This window comes from Chiloscyllium plagiosum, unplaced genomic scaffold, assembly GCF_037043375.1.
Source record: "Chiloscyllium plagiosum isolate Xiang-an unplaced genomic scaffold, Cpla_swu_hap1 HiC_scaffold_17, whole genome shotgun sequence".
NCBI classification, from domain to species: Eukaryota; Metazoa; Chordata; class Chondrichthyes; order Orectolobiformes; family Hemiscylliidae; genus Chiloscyllium; species Chiloscyllium plagiosum.
This window is the reverse complement of record NW_028270155.1, coordinates 33,120,484-33,144,150: the sequence shown is the minus strand read 5'-3', so window position 1 is coordinate 33,144,150 and position 23,667 is coordinate 33,120,484. Positions and strand designations below refer to the sequence as shown.

The window sequence follows — 23,667 nt, the reverse complement described above, 5'->3', positions numbered from 1 at the left end:
AACAATCCTTTCTGTCACTTGCTCTTGTTAAAATTACTATATTATAAGAAATAGTTATTTCCTGTTAATGAAAAAACTAATGTGAAGTGTGTTTGTCACATACAGCAGTCAGCCAGAGAAATTGGTGGTCTCATTGGGATTTCATACATTTATACATTTTGTGATGGCTTGTGAAACAGTAGGTCATGATTATCTGTATATCATGACAGTCTCATTATTTGGAAAAAGGGGTATAACTTTTTGAGAAACAGAGATCATGAGTAGGTCATTCAGCCCTCTCACCCTGCTTCACCATTCAATGTGATTATAACTGATCACCCCCTCAGTATCCTGTTCCTGCCTTCTCCCCATGTCATTTTATCCCTTTATCTCTAAGAACTATATCTAACTCCTTCCTCAAAATAGTCATTGTTTTGGCACAGATTTCCATGTAGAGAATTCCACTGGGTCACCATTCTCTGGGCAAAGAGATTTCTCTTCACCTCAGTCCTTAAAGACCTACCCTGTATCCTTAGACTGTGATCCTTGATTCTGGACTCAGCAGTCATCAGGAATATCCTTCCTGTATTTGGCCCTATTAAAATATTATAGGTTTCTATGAGGTCCCTTTCATTTTCTGAACTCAAATGAATATAGTCCTAGCTGATTCAGTCTCTCTTCATATGTCAATCCTAGGAATCTGTCTGCTTAATTTCCACAGTCAAAACATCCTTCTTCAGATAAGGAGACCAGAACTGCACACAATACTCCGGTGTGCTCTCACTAAACTCCTGTACAATTGCAGCAAGACATCCCTGCTCCACTACTCGAATCTTCTCACTATGAAGGCTAATATACCATTTGTCGTCTTCAATGTCTGCTGCTCCTGTATGCTTAAACATTTCAGGAAAGGATAACTCAATTTACTCTTATAGCTCATCTTATGAAGAAATGTTGAACAGGTCAGAGCTTTCTCTCTTGGAGTTTGGAAGAATGAGACATGATCTTCTCAAAACATATGATCTATAGGGAGTTGAATAGTGTGGATCCCAGTGTGGAAAAACTAAAAGATATATTTTCAAAATAAGAGGTCTCCTTTTATGACGGTAATGAAGAGTTCTTTTTTTCAGAAGAGTTAGAATTAGGCACTTCTTTCCCCAAAAGATAGTGGTGGCTGGGACTTTAAATCCATTCAAGGCCGAATTAGATAGATTTTTGAAGACAAAGGAATCAAGAGTTATGAAGTAAAGACAGGAACATTGGGCTGAAGGCAGAACCAGATCAACCAGGATTATTGCTGAATCGTGCAATATACTCAAAAGGCAAGGCGATCTGCTCCTAATGCTATGTCCCTCTCCAAAGTGGTTACCAGGTCTCTGGTTCCCTGTACCATGTGGATCCCTGTCGAGATTGTGGTGCTGGGAAAGCACAGCAGGTCAGGCAGCTTCCGAGGAGCAGGAGATCAATGTTTCAGGCATAAGCCCTTCATCAAGAATTCCTGATGAAGGGCTAATGCCCAAAACATCGATTCTCCTGCTCCTCAGATGCTGCCTGACCTGCTGTACTTTTCCAGCACCACACTCTCAACTCTGATCTCCAGCATCTGCAGTCCTCACTTTCACCTCATGTGGATCCCTGTTGTACAATAGCTTGCTTTGGCACAAACTCTCTCCCTTAGGGCAAGCAGCAGTCTCAGTGATGACTGCTGTTGGTATCTGAAGCCAGTTTCCATTGCATCCCCTGTTAACTTTAATTGGACAGATCACCATCAATTAAAGGTTGCCCCCTCAATAAGATTTCCAATGGAAGCAAACTACTGACCCAAAGACAGACATATCTCTTGTTTACTGCCTCCAATCAGAAAATCCACCCCGTTGATTTGACTCAGAATTAAGCCGCCTTTGGGCAAGTTAAAATTGACACCATGAATATCAATAGAAGTTTGTAGTCACCTTCTTTGAGGCCAAAGATGAGCTGAATAGCTTTACAGCAAGAGTCAGACTAAAGGCAGGTCCTCTTCTCATTTCTCCATGCCACATAGCTTTGTCCTTTCCACTTTAGTTGCTCATAGCAGTCTCCAATTTTCATTTTCCATGAGCAATTTGACTAAGGTAGGAAAGCATGAGATGATTTCCCATTGACTTCCTCAAGTGCACTCCCTGGCTTCACCTGGAGGGATCACCCTCTACCTAATTAGCCATTATCCTTAGTGGTTCAAGATCTTCTGCCATCACTACCAAAAGATTTGTTGGTTGTGTTGTTGAATGTAGCTCCTTACCTTTGCTGAGCCTCAGAGTACATGCAACAGCTAACCCCTGAATCTTCAGATTATTCTATTTACCACTTAGTGGGTGGCGCGGTGGCACAGTGGTTAGCACTGCTGCCTCACAGTGCCAGAGACCCGGGTTCAATTCCAGCCTCGGGTGACTGTCTGTGTGGAGTTTGCACATTCTCCCCGTGTCTGCGTGGGTTTCCTCCGGGTGCTCCGGTTTCCTCCCACAGTCCAAAGATGTGCAGGTCAGGTGAATTGGCCATACTAAATTGCCTGTAGTGTTAGGTAAGGGGTAAACGTAGGGGTATGGGTGGGTTGCGCTTCGGCGGGGCGGTGTGGACTTGTTGGGCCGAAGGGCCTGTTTCCACACTGTAAAGTAATCTAATTTAACCATAAAACTGAACTTTAATCCAGGACTCAATGTCAAGCTTCATTATAACAGAAACTAGACTTCAGCTGATGACTTTCTTTTGTGCTCATTTATATATCTTGGAAAGCAGAAAGCATTAAGCGTTACTTTTAACACACTGTGGGAGGAATGTTCTTTTAGCAATATACAATTTTGGAACAATAACTTACATTTTGTCAACTGTTCAACTCATCATGATACTATGACAAACACCAATGTACTCAACCTATCTTCTCTTACACCTTTGCAGAAACTTCCATAATTGCTGCAGAAACAATTCTACCATACCTATTTCTAATGAATTTCTAGCAAATGAGTGGGATTAACTCAGGAAATTATCTAATGTTTGGGAATGTAGAAATCCTCAAGAAAATTGAGAGCCCTTCTGGTAGAAAATAATGTCTTAAAGAGGTACATGTTGAATTTAATGCATGAAACCAATTATCTCTCTTTATTCTCTTTACCCTAGTTTTGTATTTTGTTTCTGTTTTTATTTTGATTAGGTATCATGTATGTATATCAGCTGGTACAAACTTCACATACTGTAGGTAAGAATTTCCTTCCACCTTACATTGTGTGGCCATGTGCATTCATTTTTAGTTAATAGTTTGGTGCAAGACTGACAATATACTAGATACTTCACAGAAATGAGTACTTGTGGGTTGTCGATGGAATTAAAACTTTGAGAACTGGAGAAAGAGCAGGAAATGGACTGTTGCTCCATTCCACTGATGTTAGAATTAGAATTAAAATTAGAATTAGCTTTACTGTTACATGTACTAAATGAGTACAGTGAAACGTTTACAAGTCACCACTTACGGCGCCATCTTAGGTGCAAAGTTATCTCGGCACAGATTCCTAAGTACAAATTCTAAGTGAAAAGAAATTAGGAAAATAAAGAAATATAAAGTTCAGCATTATAAATCATAGGAATAAATTGGAAAAATAAAAAAATAAAAAATTCAGAATAACACCCCTTTCCAACCCAGTCCATGCCAGCACCAAGCCTCTGGTCTGCACAAGGCCTGGACTCCAGACTGTCCTCGGCTTCACCTTAAAGCCATTGAGACTGGGAGACCACTCTGGAATCACTTCAAGGCTAGAGTCCACACTGAGGCCACACGGGAGACCATCACAACGAAGAGGGAGACCACCATGACCAGCCGGGAGACTACCACAATGGGCAGAGAGACCGATACGACCAGCCAGGAGACTGCCACAACAGGCCAAGAAACCATCACAACGGGCTGAGAGACCATCACAATGGGCTGAGAGACCACCACGACCAGCCGAGAGACCTCCACAACCTGGCAAGAGATTATCACAAAGGACTGGGAGATCATAACAACAGGCTGGGAGACCACCACAACGGGCTGAGACCGCCACAACAGGCTGGGAGACCACCACAACGGGCTGAGACCGCCACAACAGGCTGGAAGACTGCCACAACGGGCCAAGAGACCTCCATGTCTGGCCGAGAAACTACGACAAAGGGCCGGGAGACCGTCACAATGGGCCGGGAGATCGCCACAAAGGGCCGAGAGGCCACCACAACTGGCTGGGAGACCAACACAATGGGTCACAAACCCACCATGACCAGCCGTGAGACCGCCATGACCAGCTGAGAGACCATCACAATTAGTTAGGAGCCCACCACACTGAGCCGGCAAGAGGCCGCCATGATGGGCCAAGAGGCCATCACACCGAGCTGAGAGACCGCCACTTCAGGTCCACACTGAGACCACGAGTCCAAGTGCACAATGAGGCTTGTGAGTTGAGGAAATCACTGAGAAGAAAAAACATAGAAAAAACAGAGAAAAAAAAAGGAGAAAAGGAAACAGATGGTGTGGACGAGCTCCAGCTGAGGAGTTCTACTCTGCTGCCATTTGGAATCAGAAACAAGCAAGAATTATTCCATATTTTACTTCACATAGAGCTGGATTCTATTGACGCTGTTGGTGGGGGAGTGTGGGGGATAGTGGGAGTGTAGTTTGGGTTGTGCAGAGGGCAACCAGTCAACCATTTTCCTGCCATCCCCGATCAATTCCCCATAATATGGGTTCGTGAGGGTAGCGAGGGGACGTAAGGTGCCCAGGTATCCACCCACCTTATGCCTGATGACGACATTAACAGCCTAGCTAGACTATAATGACATCAGGGCAGAATTAGACCATCCAGCCCATCATGTTTGCTCCACCATTTGATCATGGCTGATATTCTTCTCAATCCACTCTTATGCCTTCTCCACATAACCCTTGATCCCCTTATCAATCAAGAACCTAACTATCTCTGTCTTAATACCCTCAATGACTTGGCCTCCACAACCCTCTGTAGCAATTAGTTCCACAGAGTCCCCAGCCTCTGGCTGAAGAAATTCCTCCTTATCAAAATTAGAGGGCGTCAATCCAGCTCCACTGTCAGAAAACCCAGAGAAGTAGAGACAGACTGCAGTGCAAGTGCAGTTTGTTTTTTAGCTGTGTTGAAAATGGAGGAGCTCATCAATCAGAGGGTGGCCCATACACTGGTCATACTTCACCCTCTCCCCACCCTTTGTCAAAGATATTACACCAGGTTTCTCCCCTCCCGGTCCAATCCCCACCCCTCCCTAATTTGCCTGATCCATTCCCACTCTCAAATCCTAGGACTTAGTTAGTCTCGACCCATTAATGAAATTCTTGCATTTCTGACAGAATCTGGCCAGTCCTGAGCCTGTCTGGGTGGCCCAACACGTGTTATTGCTCCAGCCCAGGCATTCTCAAAGTTTGTGGGTTTGGAACAAACCATTCTTATGGGTTAGGGGAGTTTGGAAGGGGTGGGTTGAGAGACAGGGCAAGTGGCACAACACTCTGTTAAATTCTGCAATTATGTTAAATAGCAGGCTGACACAAGGAGCTAACAAATTTATTTTTCCCCTTAAATCTCATGAAATATTTCTGGACTCTTGTTTATTATCATTATTAACAAAACACTATCTGCGTTTTGGAATGCATATATTTTCTTCTGTTAGACGAGGCAGTGAATGTTTAAACATGTTTGCTTAATGGAATTGATTAATCTGAAGAACCCAGTTACAATTTGATTTGCCCAGGAGGGACACCATATGTGATAAACGAATTATAATTGGGCTATGCTGTTTATTGTAGTCTGTATATTTTGCTTCTTTCCCTTTTATTGGGTCACTTCGTTTTCATATTTTGGGTATATTAGAAGATGTTGTTGAGCATTTAATGTTAACCCAAGTGGCAGCATTCTGCATTTCTCATCATTGCAAAGTTCCAGATGTTGAGATGTTTGACTGGATTTAATGTTCTCGGACCACCATTGTTGGAGATCAGTGAGAAACCAGCAGTGTTTGTTGGAGATAGTGACTGAATTAAGTGCTCCTCAGGCCCTTAACTAGCCAGCTTGGGTCTTCCCTGAGGATGTAGGACCCTGGCAGCAGAAATCCTGCCACCATCCGCTGCCAGCTAATTAGCTCTCCATTTCTGCCAACACAACTAGAAGCATAGGCTGCAGCTAATGCTGGATCTCTGAACTCACCAAATGTGGGCAGAATAAGAGTTTGTTGGAGGGACAGTGGTGATGGCAGTTAGAGCCGAGGAATGTGGTGGTAGTGGTGGTGGTGGTTCAGTGGGGGCTGTCAATAGCCTCTCCCTTTCCTATTATTGGGCATTGAATACCTGGAAAACAAGGAACACCCCAACCTGAAGGCCATTTGCAAATCCTATGGACCAGCCATTGGGATTCATTGGAAAGCCTTGCAATTCCTATTTTATCTCTGAGCACCATTACATTTTTGTGGACTCGTAGATAGTTGGTGTCACTTGGCTCATTACTGAGCCTAATCACCATCCTACCACTAGAGGCAGGTTTTAAGCAGGAGCTCCATCCAACCTCCGGCTTAATCTGGGCAGGTATTCCCTTTACAAAGAAAGAGGAAGTTGCACCTATGGCAAATCAGCTTTCCCAGATGCTTCTCCTCCACTTTGCACGGTCTTGGGCCAGTGATTCCCAGGCGTTTGTGGGAATGTCGCACTTCACCAGTGAGACCTTGAGGGTAGCACTGAAGCGCTTCCTGTGCCCACCTGGGGCTCCCCTGCCCTTTCGAAGCTGAGAGTAGAGCACCTGCTTGGGGAGTCTTGTGTCGGTCATGCGGATGACATGCCCAGCTCATTGCAGCTGATCAAGGGTGATCAGTGACTCAATGCTGGGGATGTTGGCCTGGTCAAAGATGCTGGTGTTGGTGCATCTGTCTTCCCAGTGCATACAGAGGATCTTATGCTGGCAGTGTTGGTGGTACTGCTCCAGCACTCTGAGGTGTCTCCTATAGATATTCCAGACAGGATGCATAAAAGCACCTGTAATTGGCATGGCAGGTGGTTGTGCAATGCACTGAGAACTTCTAACAATGCCAGCATGGTTTGGCACAAAGGCAAGCCCTTATCACGATCTCCACATGTAGCACTAACCCCACTTCATCAGCAGAAACATCACCACATCTTTAGTTTTCTTCCCTTCATTTTACTGGCTCCTTTCTCCCCCTGTTCCTTCAGTGAATGCTAATAATGTTTTGAACACTTCCTTCAATTTTATTTGATGCCAGTTTCGAATTTCATTTGTAAGCAACCATCTGCTCACACTACAGTGCCCGAATACTGGATGTCAAACTATAGATAAGGATGGCTACTTCCCCAAAATTATTCAATTTTGAGGGTCAGTCTGAATCCTACAGGAGTTATAAAACACTTGTGAAGTAACTGTTCCAGAATGATCACTCATTCAGCATGTGAATAGATAGGAACACTGCTCTTTGAAGAAAGCTGCTTGTTGTGTAAGTTGCAACTCATTATTATGACCCTGACACTCAACCCCACCACTGAGCTATGCCCCACTAACAGTTAATTTTCCACAAGCTCTCACTGCTTATCTTATATTTCCTAATGTAGTCCTCTGAGAATGGCCAAAGTCTTCAGGAGAAAGTATTGCCATAAAAGTTACAATGAACATTGAGTTCTGATGTGTCATATGAATAAAAAGTATAATCTGACTTTAACAGACTACACTGGGAGATATAGGACAGAAGGTACAATGTCAGCAAGTGTAAAATTTCAATAGGAATAAAAGTAGGCAGGATATATAATTGACAGTGAGACCATTTCCACAGAAATGCTTAATGCTTTGATGGTAGAAATTATATTAGATTAAATGTTTCCTTAAAAACATGGCCACATCCAATCTGAAAGATTTGTTATTTAATGGTTCATCAATCCTAAAGCATTTTTTTGAAAATCCGAAATGTAGATTTTAGGCTGAATGTGCCATCTCTGAAGTTATGAACTGGAAACTTAAGGATGCTTTTAGTCATATTGAAACTTTAAAGTGGCCTAAGGTCCCAGTGAAGGTTAGATAATTGAGATGGTTGGTGTGTGGTTCAGAATAACGTCAACAGTGTGGGTTCAATTCCCATTCTGGTTACATCTGCCTCCTTGCCTGCCCAATGCTCGATGTGGAATGGTGCTGCTCAATCTATGTAACCAATTGTCTCACTTTAATAGAGAAATCTATGACCCCTTGTAGACTACAGCTAATTACCTACATACCGAACACCCCCAGGAACTGATTAGATTAGATTACTTACAGTGTGGAAACAGGCCCTTCGGCCCAACAAGTCCACACCGACCCGCCGAAGCGCAACCCACCCAGACCCATTCCCCTACATTTACCCCTGCACCTAACACTACGGGCAATTTAGCATGGCCAATTCACCTGACCTGCACATTTTTGGACTGTGGGAGGAAACCGGAGCACCTGGAGGAAACCCACGCAGACACGGGGAAAATGTGCAAATTCCACACAGTCAGTCACCTGAGGCGGGAATTGAACTCGGGTCTCTGGCGCTGTGAGGCAACAGTGCTAACTACTGTGCCACCGTGCCGCCCAAACTCATTTAGAGGAACTCAAAGACATTGTTAGTCTCGCGAGGGGACGGGAAGGAGATGAGCAATTGTCAAAGACAGCATACTGGCCATTAATGGCAAAAACAATTATCCATCATGGTGATAAATGAGACCTTTGAAAGTCAGCTCTTGGAATTGTATCATTTGTGTAATTCCTTTTCCTGTATTTTAATGGATGTGTCATCCATTAAGATAAACAACCTTTATAAAGATTGCCAAAATGGAAATTCATGAAAACATGTTAAGCACTCATAACCAAATATTTTAAAAGCCTAGTTCAGAGGATCTAGATTAAATGGTAACCTTCTTGAATTCATGCATGGATTAAACAGCTTATTGACTCTAAATAGACCTAAATATTTAAACTAGTCTAGTTGCTGCAGAATTATAATTCACCCTGATAGACATTATAATAATTGTGACTAAATTCAGCAGTTCCAATAAATTCAATTTTTCTCAATAAATGACAGGGATTTCTTAATTTTTCCTCAATTTAACTTTACTATTCTATCCCATTAAGTAGCTAAACTGGCTTGTTAATAATTTCACATCAAATCATGCAAAATCAAACATAGAAAATTCAATCAAGATGCAGTATTCACTATTTTTGTACAGTTTGAATGAAAGACAATTGCTTAGCTCTATTAAAAATGTCAACAAAGACTAAAGAGCACCATTATTACTAACATGCTGCTGTAATGTGAGCTAAGGATGCTTTCTGGGAGACGGTTAACAGTACCTGTCGTAGTCTTGACAGATTTCACCGACAGAGATTAGTGCCTTCAAATACTCATTGGGCTGGTAGGGATTGATGTAATGCAAGGAACAGCTGTTTCGTGGGTCTCCATTCGAAGCTGTGAAGTCAATGGCTACCTAAAATAGAAGGTGGCAATTCATAATTAACAGCACTAGGCCCTGGCTGCTTCATTCCTTCAGAAGCTCATACTGATGCACAATGTTCTAAATAAAAGCATGTAAAATATGTCAAAAATAATAGCACTATTTCAGATCTATTGCGGCAGAAATCTAAGGCATTAACCCTTTGTTAAAGGGAAAAGAAACACTGAAGCAAATGTCTATAAAAAAAGTACAGAAATCTATAAACAGAATTAATGAACTCAATCTTGAATGCAGTTTTTCTAAAATTCAATCCATCTACTGATGCCTAATTGTTCAGAAAAATCTTAAGATTTCCAGTTTATTTTTCAGTATGACACTAAGGGGACAATTCTTCGAAGCTGCACATCAGACAGTGGCAGTGGCCAGTGTGCACCAACTGTCCAATGACAACAGCAGAAAGTTAAAACCACTTGAGTAGCTAATGCTGATTCGGCACTGGTCAATCAGAAAGGATAGCAGGAAGTGACGATGGTGGTAGGGAAACAATGTTAGCACATGGAAGGACTGGCATTAAATGGGAAAATCTGTATGAGGGCATTCTTTCATTGTTGACAGAACAGTGTGAACACCCGACTTGGGATTATTAAAGGAGTAGCATTTTTAATAGATTGGCATAAATTTGTTCTGCCAATGTTAGAAACTAGCAGGAAACATAGCTGTAGGAAAAGACTGTTTCTTCTTGGTACAGCTTTTACTGGCAATGTGTTGCAATAGGATCAGTGAGGGCACTTCACTGATACACTTCCTTGGCACTTCTGCTGCTGGTATTGTTTATGCTTCTGGTGCTTTGTCTTCCTGTGTCTGATTTTCTGTTTCAAAGTCGTCAACATCTGCCTCCCCTTCCTCCTCCTGGGACACTTACTCTCAAAACTTCCGACAGACTAAAGAGGGCAAATCAGGCCAACATTCTTGAAACAGGAGTAGGGTGTAGATTTCCATGCCAAAAATAAGCATTTGTTTAGTGTTCCTGTAGTTCATTTCTGGATTAAATGTAGCATCACTGCACTGCTGCAGCCATGGCATGTTACAAGCTAGGAGAGCAGCAAGGCAGCCTTCATTTCACAGAGACTGTCAAATAAACAAGGAAGAGCTTTCTGGTACCTGAGGATGAAAAGATGGCGGCAAATACAAGCACACGAGAGTTTATATCATTTCAATGCTCAGGGAGTGAAGTTCCTTTCTGTTGATGTCACGTTGACCATTGTCAGTTGGTACAGATATGGCCATTTGAAAAGAGTTCTTTATTCCAGGATCTCTGATTAAATGGTGTGATTCTGCAGCCACTTACAGAGTATTCATTCAGTCCTTGGGAGTACTATCACTATTATTTGGGAACCTTGGCAAACTAAGTATTAGTGACTTGCCTGGATTTGATTTGATTTATTATTATCACATGTACCTAGATACAGTAAAATGTTTTGCACATAGTTCAGGCAGATCATATCATACAACGTGCATTAGGGTAATAGAACAGAGCAAAGAATACAATGTTACAGCTGCAAGAGAAGGTGCACAGGGAGTGAGGTCAACATTAAATTTAAAACTTGAGGGGTCTATTCAGAAGTTTAATAACAGCGAGGAATAAGCTGTTCTTGAATATATTCATGCGTGTATACAAACTTTTATATCTTTTGCCCAATGGAAGAGGGTAGAAAAGGGTATAACCAAGATGGAAGGGGTCGTTGATTATGTTAGTTGCTTTTCCGAGACAGCGGGAAGTATAGATGGAATAAATGGAAGGAAGTCTGGTTTGCGTGATGGACTGGGTTGTGTTCATGACTCTCTGTAGTTTATTGTAGTATGGCGAAGAGCAGTTACCAAATCATACTGTAATGCATCCAGGTAGAATGCTTTCATGGGTGCATTTATAAAAATTGGTGAGAGTCTTTGGGGATATGTTGAATTTCCTTAGCCTCCTGAGGAAGTAGAGACATTGCTGTGCCTTCTTGACCATTGCTTTGACATGGACGGACTAGGACAGATTGCTGGTGATCATCACTCCCAGGATTTTGATGTTCTCAACTATCACCACTTCACCATCATTGATGCAGACAGGGGTATGCCCTCTAATCTGCTTCCTGATATCAATGACCAGCTCCTTCATGTTACTGACGTAGATGGAGAGATTGGTGTCTTTACACCATGTTGCTAAGCACTCATTCTTTTTCCTGTATTCTGTCTCATCATTGTTTGAGATCCAACCTACAATGGTGGTGTCATCAGCAAACTTGTAAATGGTGTTGGGGTGGAGTTTGGCCACACAGTCATGAGTGTCTAAGGAGTATAGTAGGGGACTGAGTACGCAGCCTTGCAGGGCACTAGTGTTGAGGATTATGGTGGAGGAGGTGATGTCACCTATCCTTACTGATTGCAGTCTATGTGTCGGAAAGTCTAGCATCCAGTTATAGGAGGGGGAGCCATGACCTAGGTCGCGGAGTTTAGAGATGAGTTTGCTTGGAATTATGTTGTTGAAGGCAGAACTGTAGTCAATACGCAGGAGCCCTGACATAGGTATCCTTGTTATGCAGGTGTTCCAGAGATGAGTGTAGAGCCTGACAGATGGCGTCTGCCATGGAGCTGATGCACCAGTAGGCGAATTGCAAAGGATCAAGGCTAAAGTTGATGTCAGTCATGACCAACCTCTTGAAGCACTTCATAATTATGGAGGGCAGTAGTCATTGAGGCAAGTGTACAAAGAATATAATGGAAATGATTACAGTTCCTCCTCAGAATGAATGATCAAATAAATGTTTCGTACTAACATCTTTCTGCACCAAAAGATGTTCCTTTGGAGCCCTGACTTTAGCAGAAGGCAGATATCCTGTTCTACATTGAATTATAACTTGAAGAGATAGAGCTGCAGAAACGTTTACCAAGAATTTCTGAGATCTATGCATCCCATTGACAGGTTGGAGCAGGCCATGGCTCTTCTCTGGTGCTACCTGATAAAATAGAGTTCCCTGGGCAGCTTCTTTCTTCATTTCATCTTCCTCCCAGAGGTAGATTTCATATCAATGAACGTCATTGGGCACCCCATTTTAGAAGTTGTGGCATGTGGTATTCAACATTTCTTATTGTCAAAATCCTCTTCAGAGGATTGGAATTTAAATCTGAAGGTTTCAGATAAGAACAAAGCAAAAGACAAAAGGCAAGGCAGCATAGCAGAGTTCTTGCCCTTTTTTTTCCCAAGAATCAATCAGTAGTTTGTCTCCAGGACACCACCAGTCACGTCTATCAGTTGCTCATTACAAGGGTGCTATTTCTTTCCATGCAATGAAGGTGCGAGGAGATGGAGGAGGAACAGATGTGCCCAACACACCCAGGTGCTCCCTCTTGACTCTAGTTGATTACATATTCCAGGGATGATTTGGAGATGCCAGTGTTGGACTGGGGTGTACAAAGTTAAAAATCGCACAACACCAGGTTATAGTCCAACAGGTTTAATTGGAAGCACACTAGCTTTCGGAGCGTCGCTCCGAAAGCTAGTGTGCCTCCAATTAAACCTGTTGGACTATAACCTGGTGTTGTGTGATTTTTAACTTTGTATTCCAGGGAGATTGAATTTACTAAAACCAAAACTCTTCTCTCATTGTTCTGTGCTGATGTTCAGGAAGGAGTATTGGACAGATTTGTTCCACTTTTGTGAACTCCTGCAATGGCCCTGTCCCTGCCCCTTCCAGCAGCTTGTGCTGCTTTACATGACCTCTGTTCATTCTCAGTCTCACAGATATTTCTTTTGAAATAAAGCATCAGTCCAGCCATGACTGTAGACAATATTCACTGGAGCGCTAAGTTCCAGAAAGGCATCATTAATGTAAAATCAGCATTATATACTGATTGCCGTCATCTGTCTGCTCTGTACATTTCTGGAAAATGTTCACTGCAGATGTATTAACACCCTCGATGAGATGGTATTAAGGTATGGTTCACTCCACATGTGCAGGTGTGCATGGCACATGCTAATTTGGAGCCTCAAGTTCAGTTGAAGCACCCAAAAGGTTTGCTGATAATCTAATATTTCATTGATAGTCCAGAATTCAAACATTTGGAAAAGACGGGGCCTTGTAGCAGAAACCGAACAGAAACCATGTGAAGAGATCTCAGCTGAAGGGTCCCTTCAGTGGGAAACTGAGGAAAGCCAGAGTCATTCATCTCTGACATGATTCTCTACATGTGAGGCACAGTGTTGGCACGGGCTGAGGATATTCCAGGACATTGTGAGTGAACTAAGCCCATGTTTGATCAGATGCACAGCCAGGGTTCCAAGGTGGCACCTGTGCAGAGGTAATGGTCTAATCAGGCATATCCCAGCAGCGGTGGTAAGTGGTAGAATCAGACTAACACTGAGGAGTTAGTAGCCAATGAAGTAAGTGTGGGAAGATAGTGTGAGAAAACTTGCTAGGCCTTGCAGAGGGAAACTCTACATAAAATCCAACAAAAATTACTCTGCTAAAATATTGTAAAGTTCGCCTGTAGTTACACTACAGCTATCACCAAAATGCATCAAAACCTTCCACAATTTATCAGAATGATAAGGTCATAGCTTTGCAGTGACTGAGTTCATATAGTCACTTACAACTGTATACCATAGTGTAACTATTTACTGGAGGAGAACGTGAGGACTGCAGATGCTGGAGATCAGAGCTGAAAATGTGCTGCTGAAGAAGGGCTCATGCCCGAAACGTCGATTCTCCTGCTCCTTGGATGCTGCCTGACCTGCTGTGCTTTTCCAGCAACACATTTTCAGCTGTAACTATTCACTGGCAACAACAGAACCCTTTCTATTACTAATATCCTTCATCTGGAATGAAATGAAAGTCTGATGGGCTCAATATTAGGGTCTGATGGCCGTTTCTCTTTTACAACATTTCAAGGACCAGAATTAATTTTATTTTGCAATTCCTTTCAACATTCTTTCCTCTTCAAAAATAAAATGTTATAAAAATAAATCCAAATGCAAACGTTTCACATTTTAATTGGGAACTTGGCTTGGAAACCAGGCATTGCTGTCATTATAACACATTTAGGAGAATAATTAGTGTCAAATGAAAACTTTTGGCAAACTCACACCCTACAACATAAAAGTTATCAATCATCCATCTTCCAGAGACAAGAAAAAACATCACTAGGAAATAGTTTTAAAAGCATAATAACTGTTCACCTACCGTAAAGTGAATCTGACATCCTCCCATTATGTAATCTAAAAAGGAATAAATCCTGTGCAACTTCAAAACACAAAAAATACAGAGTCAGTCCAAAAACATTTAACTCAACCATTTTACTACAATGACTAATAACTTGGCATCTTCCCTGAACTGTCATTCTGTATACAAGATTGATATTTGTCATATATGCAGATTAGATCAAATCCTGTTGACAGGTAGCTTTTAATTCATCACGAACGAATGTTTGAGAATGATGACAATGAACGATGATTGCTTTAAATCTTGATGTTTTAATGTTTATCTTTAGGTAGGAATACAAGGTTTTGATTTGGTACCGAAATGGTTATGAATGCTTGTTTGAAACCAGCTGCGTCTAGCCAAAGGTCATGATAGAGCTGAGGCAGTCTATGTTAAATGGAGTTTATAGCACTTCTAACTGATTTTCTCGTAGCTGCAAAGACTGAATAGCATAAAATAATTTAACAAAGAAGATAGAAATTAGTGGAAACTCATCTTTGATGGCTGTTCAAATGACATCTTACTCTGTATAATTTTAGAAATTGATTGTATAATATTCATAACACTACTGGCAAAAATCACAGACTGTTGAATAAATGTGTTTCGTTGTCTTTCTCAGTTTTTCACATTTTTAATGCAGCGTTTTATTTTTAATTAAGCAGTATTTGAAGATACATTAGAAATTTCACACGAGACAAATTAAACATTCTGATTTCCAAGTTTTACATTTTCCCGAATTCAGATCAGGAGACTGAGTGAAATCAGCTGCAAGCAGATCCATGCTATTCACAGAGAAACAATGTTTATTGTCAGAACGTTTTGCTCAACACTGCACAATTTTGTTTTAAAAACATTCCCTCCACTTTTAAACTATAGTTACTATTTTGTGGGGAAAAGTTAATTTGTCCATGATTATTGCATACCATTGTATCTTACCTTACAATCCTTTAGTATGACAGTTCCAGAGTTCTTATAATGCTTCTTTTTTGCCTTATATTTTGGATTAACACAGTCCCAATGGATCTGATTAAAAGAGAGAAGGCCTAGCCAGATTACTACATGATACTATAAACCAATGTTGCATTCGTAATACATCTTCTGTACTATTAAGTAAATGTAATTTGAAATTACATTTCAAATGTGTGATGTATATTTGAATTTAGAAATGTATGCTGACAAAATGGTTGCCATGCATACCGAAACAGGCAATGTGTCATTTGAAGTGGGAAAGAAGCCAATTTAAATATTCACTGTGCATATCAAGTTGAACAAAGCAACCAGCAATGGGGAATACCATTAACAGTTTCGATCATAATATGAGCAGCTGATATGTCAGGTGGAATACAAATTCAGTATTTGATCACTGCCAGAACAGATGAACAATAATTAGATTCTGAATACCAACACCTCAGAAATTCAGCATACAAATTCCATTCAACTGAATTGCTTTCACCAGTCTGATCGACAGAAGATTCTGATTTCACAATAGCCCAGATCTTCTCACCAAAACACAGGTCTGTTTAATTTCACTGTTACTTATGAGTAGCTGGTACAGAGAAGTGCTACAGGCAAGTACCAGATGGATAGTTTTACTGAAAAATCCAAAGGTTACTATTTGAGCCATACCACTCTGCTGTTAGCTTCACAAATTGGCATTTTACCATCTTGGTCACTATTGAAATAAATTGAATAGTGTGAAGTGGTTTCAGACTGAGGATCCTTTTAATGATGTGATGAAGATTGATGAATCAATTTTATCTTTTTCTTTCTGATTCTCTTTTACACTCTTTCTCTCTCTCTCTCTCTCTCTCTCTCTCTCTCTCAATATCCAACCTTTCTTTCCCTTACTACTTCTCTTGCTGTACCTGATTTGGCACTGAACTCCCCTGTTCTAATTTCTTCAGTCCCTATCACTGTTTATTTCACAATCTTTCAATGTGAATGCTCAAAGAGAGCTGCTTGCCCTGTTCACTTGGTTACAAAAGTCAGGTTTGTTTCTTCCCACCACAATCAGCTCACCATTCATAAATGTGCAAGAGTGGAGCTGCGGGTAGATGGGATAGTGAAGGCAGCATTTGGAAGGCAAGCATTGAGTATAGGACTTGGGAGGTCATGTTGAGGCTGTGCAGGATGTTGGTTAGGCCGCTTTTGGAATATTGTGTGCAATTCTGGTCTCCTTCTTATTGGAAAGATGTTGTGAAACTTGAAAGGTTCAGAAAAGATTTACAAGCATGTTGCTAGGGTTGGAGGATTTGAGCTATAGGGAGATGCTGAATAGGCTGGGGCTGTTTTCCCTGGAGCCTCGGAGCCTGAGGAGTGACCTTATAAAGGTTTATAAAATCATGAGGATCATGGATAGGATAAACAGACAAGGTCTTTTCCCTGTGGTGGGGGAGTCCAAAACTAGAGGGCATAGGTTTAGGGTGAGAGGGGAAAGATATAAAAGAGACCTAAGGGTCACCTTTTTCATGCAGAGGGTGGTACGTGTATGGAATGAGCTACCAGAGGAAGTGGTGGAGGCTAGTACAATTGCAATATTTAAAAGGCATCTGGATGGGTATGTAAATAGGAAGGGTTTAGAGGGATATGGGCCGGGTGCTGGCAGGAGGGACTAGATTGGGTTGGGGTATCTGGTCGGCATGGACAAGTTGGATCGAACAGTCTGTTTCCATGCTGTACATCTCTATGACTCGATAACGTTAGCATTCATTTCAAGGGGGCTTGAATATCAAGAGCAGAGATGTGCTGCTGAGACAGTATAAGGCTCTAGTCTGTTCATATTTGGAATATTGTGAGCAATTTTGATTTGTCCGGTGATAACATCAGCTGAGATCATACCATGCAACATGAAAATTTCAGCAACACAAAGTAAAAGTCTAGTTTTGTTGCACAACACTTCATAATCATGGATTTGAAAATATATCACAGATGATCTGCTAGGCTGCTTGACCGGAGATCTTGCAATGACTATGTAATATGGGTTACTCCCCACTTAGTAAGTATGTCTTAAAATGGTTTGTTGTCAGACAACATTCACATAAACCTCAAACTGAAAATAACAGTCAAAATGTCAATTCTGTTGCTAAATTATCAGCTAATGGGAAATTTGGAGAAGTAATCCATCATAAGAATGCAAATTTGCTGAATACGTTGCAAACATGTCTGTTGCTACTCCAAAGAGTGTGCATTGTGTGGATGTAGTGGCTCCCTCTGAAGTTGGGGTTGATGTGTTTGGGATGCCTCACATTCAGTCACAAGTAGTCGAATATCCTGATTCATCTCTGGACCAGTTCACAGATTCATGTGCTAACTGTCTTGAGCATTCAATGGCCACATGTTTAACATAGACTTGAAAACTTGGCATAATGTGTTTGACATTAGGACAAGTTTGCCCTTGAAGGTGATTTATTGTGAACATACCGACTTTATCACTGTATGGCCAAAATAAGCAAAATAAGCACTGTATGGTCAAAGTGTAACAGATCAATTCTGAGCACATTTTCAATTTCACGGGTGTGGTTGGAATCTGATGAATGACCACAATACTGGACCATTAGAATCTACCAGGCAGAAGATTTCAGGAAGCCACGATGAGCTAAAGTGCTGTCCTGCAGTCTGATTCCACCATTGCATGGAATTGGTGATCCATTATACACTGTGAAATAATCTCTTATAGGCTGTGCCATGAAGTTCCATTTGACAAGGCACATGTATTTCAGGATGCATATGTCAGCACTAGCTCCTATGTCAATTCTAGCTTTTAATGTTTTCATGTATAACGACCTGCCTTTTCAGGATTTTTCATGCTAATAGTTATATAATCTTCTGATCACATTATACCATTGACATGGCATGTGAGGTTAACATCATGGAAAGCATGGTCATTTCTGACAACTGTCCTTTGCTTGCTTGTCTCTGAACCACATGAATGTGCTTGCATTTGTGCACCTTCTTAATATTTTCTTTACAGCCATGATTTGTGGTCTTGGCCTTTTGAACCAGAGATCTTGCATCACCATGTACGCCCAATGCCCTTTGGTGGTGAGGAACATGCTTTACAGATACCGAGATTAGGTGGACAGCTTTTGGGTCAATGTGATGAACCACATCTGTTGAAGACTTTATTAGCTTAGTGTGCTTTGTTGATGTATCTTCAATTAATGAGTCAACGCCATGGTATTTTTTTCTTGCTCAAAGATTCTCCCTCATTGGTCAGCTGGTCAATAAGCATTTCTGAGAGCTCCCCTCCAGAAAGGTCGCACTAGTGTCTTTGCCGCAGCATCTTCTGACAAACCGGTCAATAGAATCTTGGAGTTGCTGTCTGTATGGCAAGAGTTGGAGTGTGTAAACCAGACCTTTTCTGGATCATTCTGAACATCCATCAACAAACCAGACATGTTAATTTGGAAAATTCCCTCCTTCCTGACGGCAAGCAAAGTTTTTGGAGATCACATATGGCTATCATGTATTGCCTGATCTGTTAATTAAAACTGTGTACATTGTCTGCACAGTTGTCATTCAGTAAAACAATCACCGAATGCCCAGCCCACGATAAATTGTTTTCCCTTGGTTTTTCTTTGGAAAGTACAGTGCCGTGTTTGTTTGTTTCTTTTACTAGTTTTGCTTTGCTCTGATCTTTATTGCTCAGTGTCCTTGCCAGTCTTTTCTGGTGTTTTTGTTGTTGCTACTCCTTTACTGGTCTTGGTCCCATTAAGAAAGTTTGAGGACCAGATGTTTACCAGTTTAAAACAAGTATGGGCTTTTAATTTTATGTTTCAGCTTCAGTGGAGTCTGTACCAAAGAAGGTGCCAATTTGAAGAAAGAAAATGGCAGAACTTACTGAGGTCTGGACAGAAGTAATCCTTAGAGTGTAAGGTCACATTTCTAGCTATATATTTTCCCTGTAGCTATGCTGTAAGGTCTGTTCCACTGCAGTATTATTAAACATTTGGACTGCAGGCATTTGGGACTCTTATTTTTTTTAAGATGGGAGATACAGAATTCACTGGTTCTTTTGGCTTTGATTGTATTGTAACTTCGGCCATTTTAACTTTTAATTAAGACAATCCCAAAATATTGTGTATTTTGAAAAGAACTTAGATGTTAATAAAAATAATTAGTTTTGTCTTCTTACTGCAGCTCCATATGGCCATCTACACTCTTAGAAACTGATGCTGCTGATTGTTGATTTCTTTGATGTCTTAAGCTATTATCTAGTTGATCTTCAATTAGGTTTCCAAATATCTACTATTGAGAGCATAAAGTCCTTTCTTTATGGCCAACCACCACTACTAGCCATTATGTGTTTTTTTTTGCCTCTAGTGTGGCATCTTTACCTGATACAGCAATGCTTATGACTTCACTCGTAATATGATATAATAACGTGTTATTAAAGGTGCCATTAGACATTATTATAGATATCTCATATGCACAACTATTACAATGATGGGCAAATCTAGGTTAGAGCAAAAGAGTGTGCTTCTAGTAATTTGACTTAAAGTGTCACTTGAGACTTTTATACCATCATGTCACATGCTATGATACAGTGATGATCTCATGAATATGTCTCTTAATGATTAGTGACATACTGACCATGCGATACAAACTGTTTTATGAGCTGAAACAGGAAGAAAATATTGTAACGTTCAGTGTTACATACAGAAAAATTAAATGGGGCCATAACCTCAACTGAGAATTACAATTACTTGCAGGAAAAGATTGTAAGCAATTAAAAAAAGGAAGTGCTTGATCCTAAATTGGCAAGAATTGGCATTTTATTGTCCTAACTGACTAACAAATGGGAACTCCATGGCTTAATATAGAAACAAACTATAGGTTTACTACAAAACAGCTGTTGATAGGCTCCATTACATAGTTTCAACAGTGGAATGTGGCTTATTGCACAAAGCACCAAAGAACACGGAATACTTTTGACTGCTGTTGCTTGGTACAAATCCTACACTTGAGATATTAAGATATTAAGAGATATAAAGATGAGAAGAGGTGCATTTTAAGGGCCACTTCCAAAGGAGGAGAGAACAATACAGAGAGAGACACACAGAAAGTTTTGGGGGCAGTATTCGAGAATTTGGAGCCACTATGACTGAAAAATGGTGGCCAATGATGTAACAATTAAAATCAGAAATGCGCAAAAGACAGAATTTTTAAAAATTCAATGCTGGCTAAGTCAGCATTCATTGCTTATCATAACTGCCCCATACGGCAGTCAACCAGCAACTACATTTCTGTGGGTCTGGAGTTAAATGTAGGCCAGACCAGGTAAAGTCAACAGATTTCCTTTCCTGAAGTGCATTAGTGAATCACATGGCTTGTCACAATGATCAACAGTGGTTACATGATCACCAGATCTCTTCCAGATATTTATTGAAATCAAATTTCATCTCCTATGGTGTGACTTGAACCCATGTTCCCAGAAGCAAAACAGAAATTGCTAAATATTAGCCTGGAAATCTGGAATGTTAGTTCAGTGACATTACCAATACGACATGATCAGCAGCTCCTAAAGCAGTGCAGACATTTCACTGGGTTCCTGGTTGGAGAAAATAGCAAAGCTGTGGCACAGAACATCAGCAAACATTATGCTTTCACAGAAGGCAATATTTAAAGCTGAATAAAGAAAATTATTCAGAACATTAAAAACAAATAATAAAACTTGACCATTCATTTTTCTATGAAGTATATGGGCTGAATTTCCTTGATTCACATGATCCCAGTGCAGTTTCTTGAATTGTGTGGCCATTATGTACATATCCAGATGGAATAACAGCAGCAAAATACAGACATTGGTGCAGTGGAACCATAAATACAGAGATGAAGTAAAGGGCCAAATATAAGACAAAGGTTGGTGCAAGTTGTGCACTGAATGTCTTCTCTGAGCCCAAGGTGTTTGACAGAGGGGGGAGCTACTACATGACTCTCTCTGTCCATTTGGAGTTGATTTTAATATCCGATTCTAATGGACAAAAGATCATGGGAGAAGGAGAAGGGGGAAGATAAGCTACCAAGGATGGGGGTCTGCAATCATAAGAGAAAGTCCGAACACTTTTGAGGTTACCATTCAGCTCAGTTTTACTACAAGCTGCAAATATAAAATGAATTTAAACATTCAACCAAATAATGTTAGTTTCATAGAGTTTAAGCACAGAACAGAACTAAAATATTATATATTTTAGAGCAGTCACATTGCAGCACAGTCATAAGAACTAACCCTTTTGATTGTCCATTAATCATTGAGTCACTTCACAAAACATCATGGTTCAATATCATTTACCTTGTTTTCTCCCATTGCTTTCCGCATTTGCTCAAATGTTGTATAAAACTCTCCAATATAATCATGCTTTCCACGAGTGTCATAATCCCAGACTAAACACTGCAAACAAGCAGAACATATATATAATTTAAGGTGCTGTATTGGATGCATTTCTGCTCATTTATCTCTACAGTTTGAAAGGGAACAGAGTAAAGAGGATTGATGAGGACAGAGCGGTGGATGTGATCTATATGGACTTCAATAAGGCATTCGACAAGGTTCCCCACGGGAGACCAATTAGCAAGGTTAGGTCTCATGGAATACAGGGAGAACTAGCCATTTGGATACAGAACTGGCTCAAAGGTAGAAGACAAAGGATGATGGTGGAGGGTTGTTTTTTCAGACTGGAGGCCTGTGAGCAGTGGAGTGCTACAAGGATTAGTGCTGGGTCCTCTACTTTTTGTCATTTACATAAATGATTTGGATGCGAGCATAAGAGGTACAGTTAGTAAGTTTGCAGATGACACCAAAATTGGACAGCGAAGAGGGTTACCTCAGATTACAACAGGATCTGGACCAGATGGGCCAATGGGCTGAGAAGTGGCAGATGGAGTTTAATTCAGATAAATGCGAGGTGCTGCATTTTGGGAAAACAAATCTTAGCAGGACCTGTACACTTAATGGTAAGGTCCTAGGGAATGTTGCTGAACAAAGAGACCTTGGAGTGCAGGTTCATAGCTCCCTGAAAGTAGAGTCGTAGGTAGATAGGATAGTGAAGAAGGCGTTTGGTATGCTTTCCTTTATTGATCAGAGTATTGAGTACAGGAGTTGGGAGGTCATGTTGCGGCTGTACAGGACATTGGTTAGGCCACTGTTGGAATATTGTGTGCAATTCTGGTCTCCTTCCTATTGGAAAGATGTGAAACTTAAAAGGGTTCAGAAAAGATTTACAAGGATGTTGCCAGGGTTAGAGGATTTGAGTTATAGGGAGAGGCTGAACAGGCTGGGGCAGTTTTCCCTGGAGTGTCGGAGGCTGAGGGGTGAACTTATAGAGCTTTACAAAATTATGAGCGGCATGGATAGGGTAAATAGACAAAGTCTTTTCCCTGGGTCGGGGAGTCCAGAACTACAGTGCATAGGTTTAGGGTGAGAGGGGAAAGATATAAAAGAGACCTACAGGGCAACATTTTCACACAGAGGGTGGTACATGTATGGAATGAGCTGCCAGAGGAAGTGTTGGAGGCTGGTACAATTGTAACATTTAAGAGGCATTTGGATGGGTATATGAATAGAAAGGGTTTGGCCGGGTGCTGGCAGGTGGGACTAGATTGGGTTGGGATATCTGGTCGGTGTGGACAGGTTGGACTGAAGGGTCTGTTTCCATGCTGTACATCTCTATGACTCTATCTATGACTCTATAAATAGAGTGGTGGGACAAAAATAGAAATTGCTGGAAAAGCTCAGCATGTTCGGCAGCAGTGGAGAGAAATAAGGTTTCGGGTCCAGTGACTCTTCCTCAGAATTGATGGTAGCTAGGAAAATTTTGGTTTACAAGATGGAGATATGGTCTGCGGAGGGTGTAAGGAATATATGGTAGGTGGAGATAGAACCTAAAGAGAGAGAAGAGCAGTTGGACAAAGAGTGGATAATGATAGGGCTAGGAGGGTGAATAGCTATTAATGGGGACCGTTAGTGGC

General features: G+C 41.1%; 1 protein-coding gene across 1 annotated transcript in view; it reads right to left on the bottom strand.

Annotated features, from left to right (window-relative positions):
• The window catches only part of cpne7 (copine VII), a 163,386-nt gene that overhangs the window by 35,179 nt on the left and 104,540 nt on the right, over positions 1 to 23,667 (bottom strand). Inside the window, exons 8-11 of the mRNA XM_043706786.2 lie at positions 21,992 to 22,090; positions 15,637 to 15,723; positions 14,683 to 14,742; positions 9,357 to 9,490 (exon numbers count right to left, since the gene is read on the bottom strand). Coding sequence (XP_043562721.1) covers positions 9,357 to 9,490; positions 14,683 to 14,742; positions 15,637 to 15,723; positions 21,992 to 22,090 — 380 coding nt within the window. The remainder of the gene's footprint in view (positions 1 to 9,356; positions 9,491 to 14,682; positions 14,743 to 15,636; positions 15,724 to 21,991; positions 22,091 to 23,667) is intronic.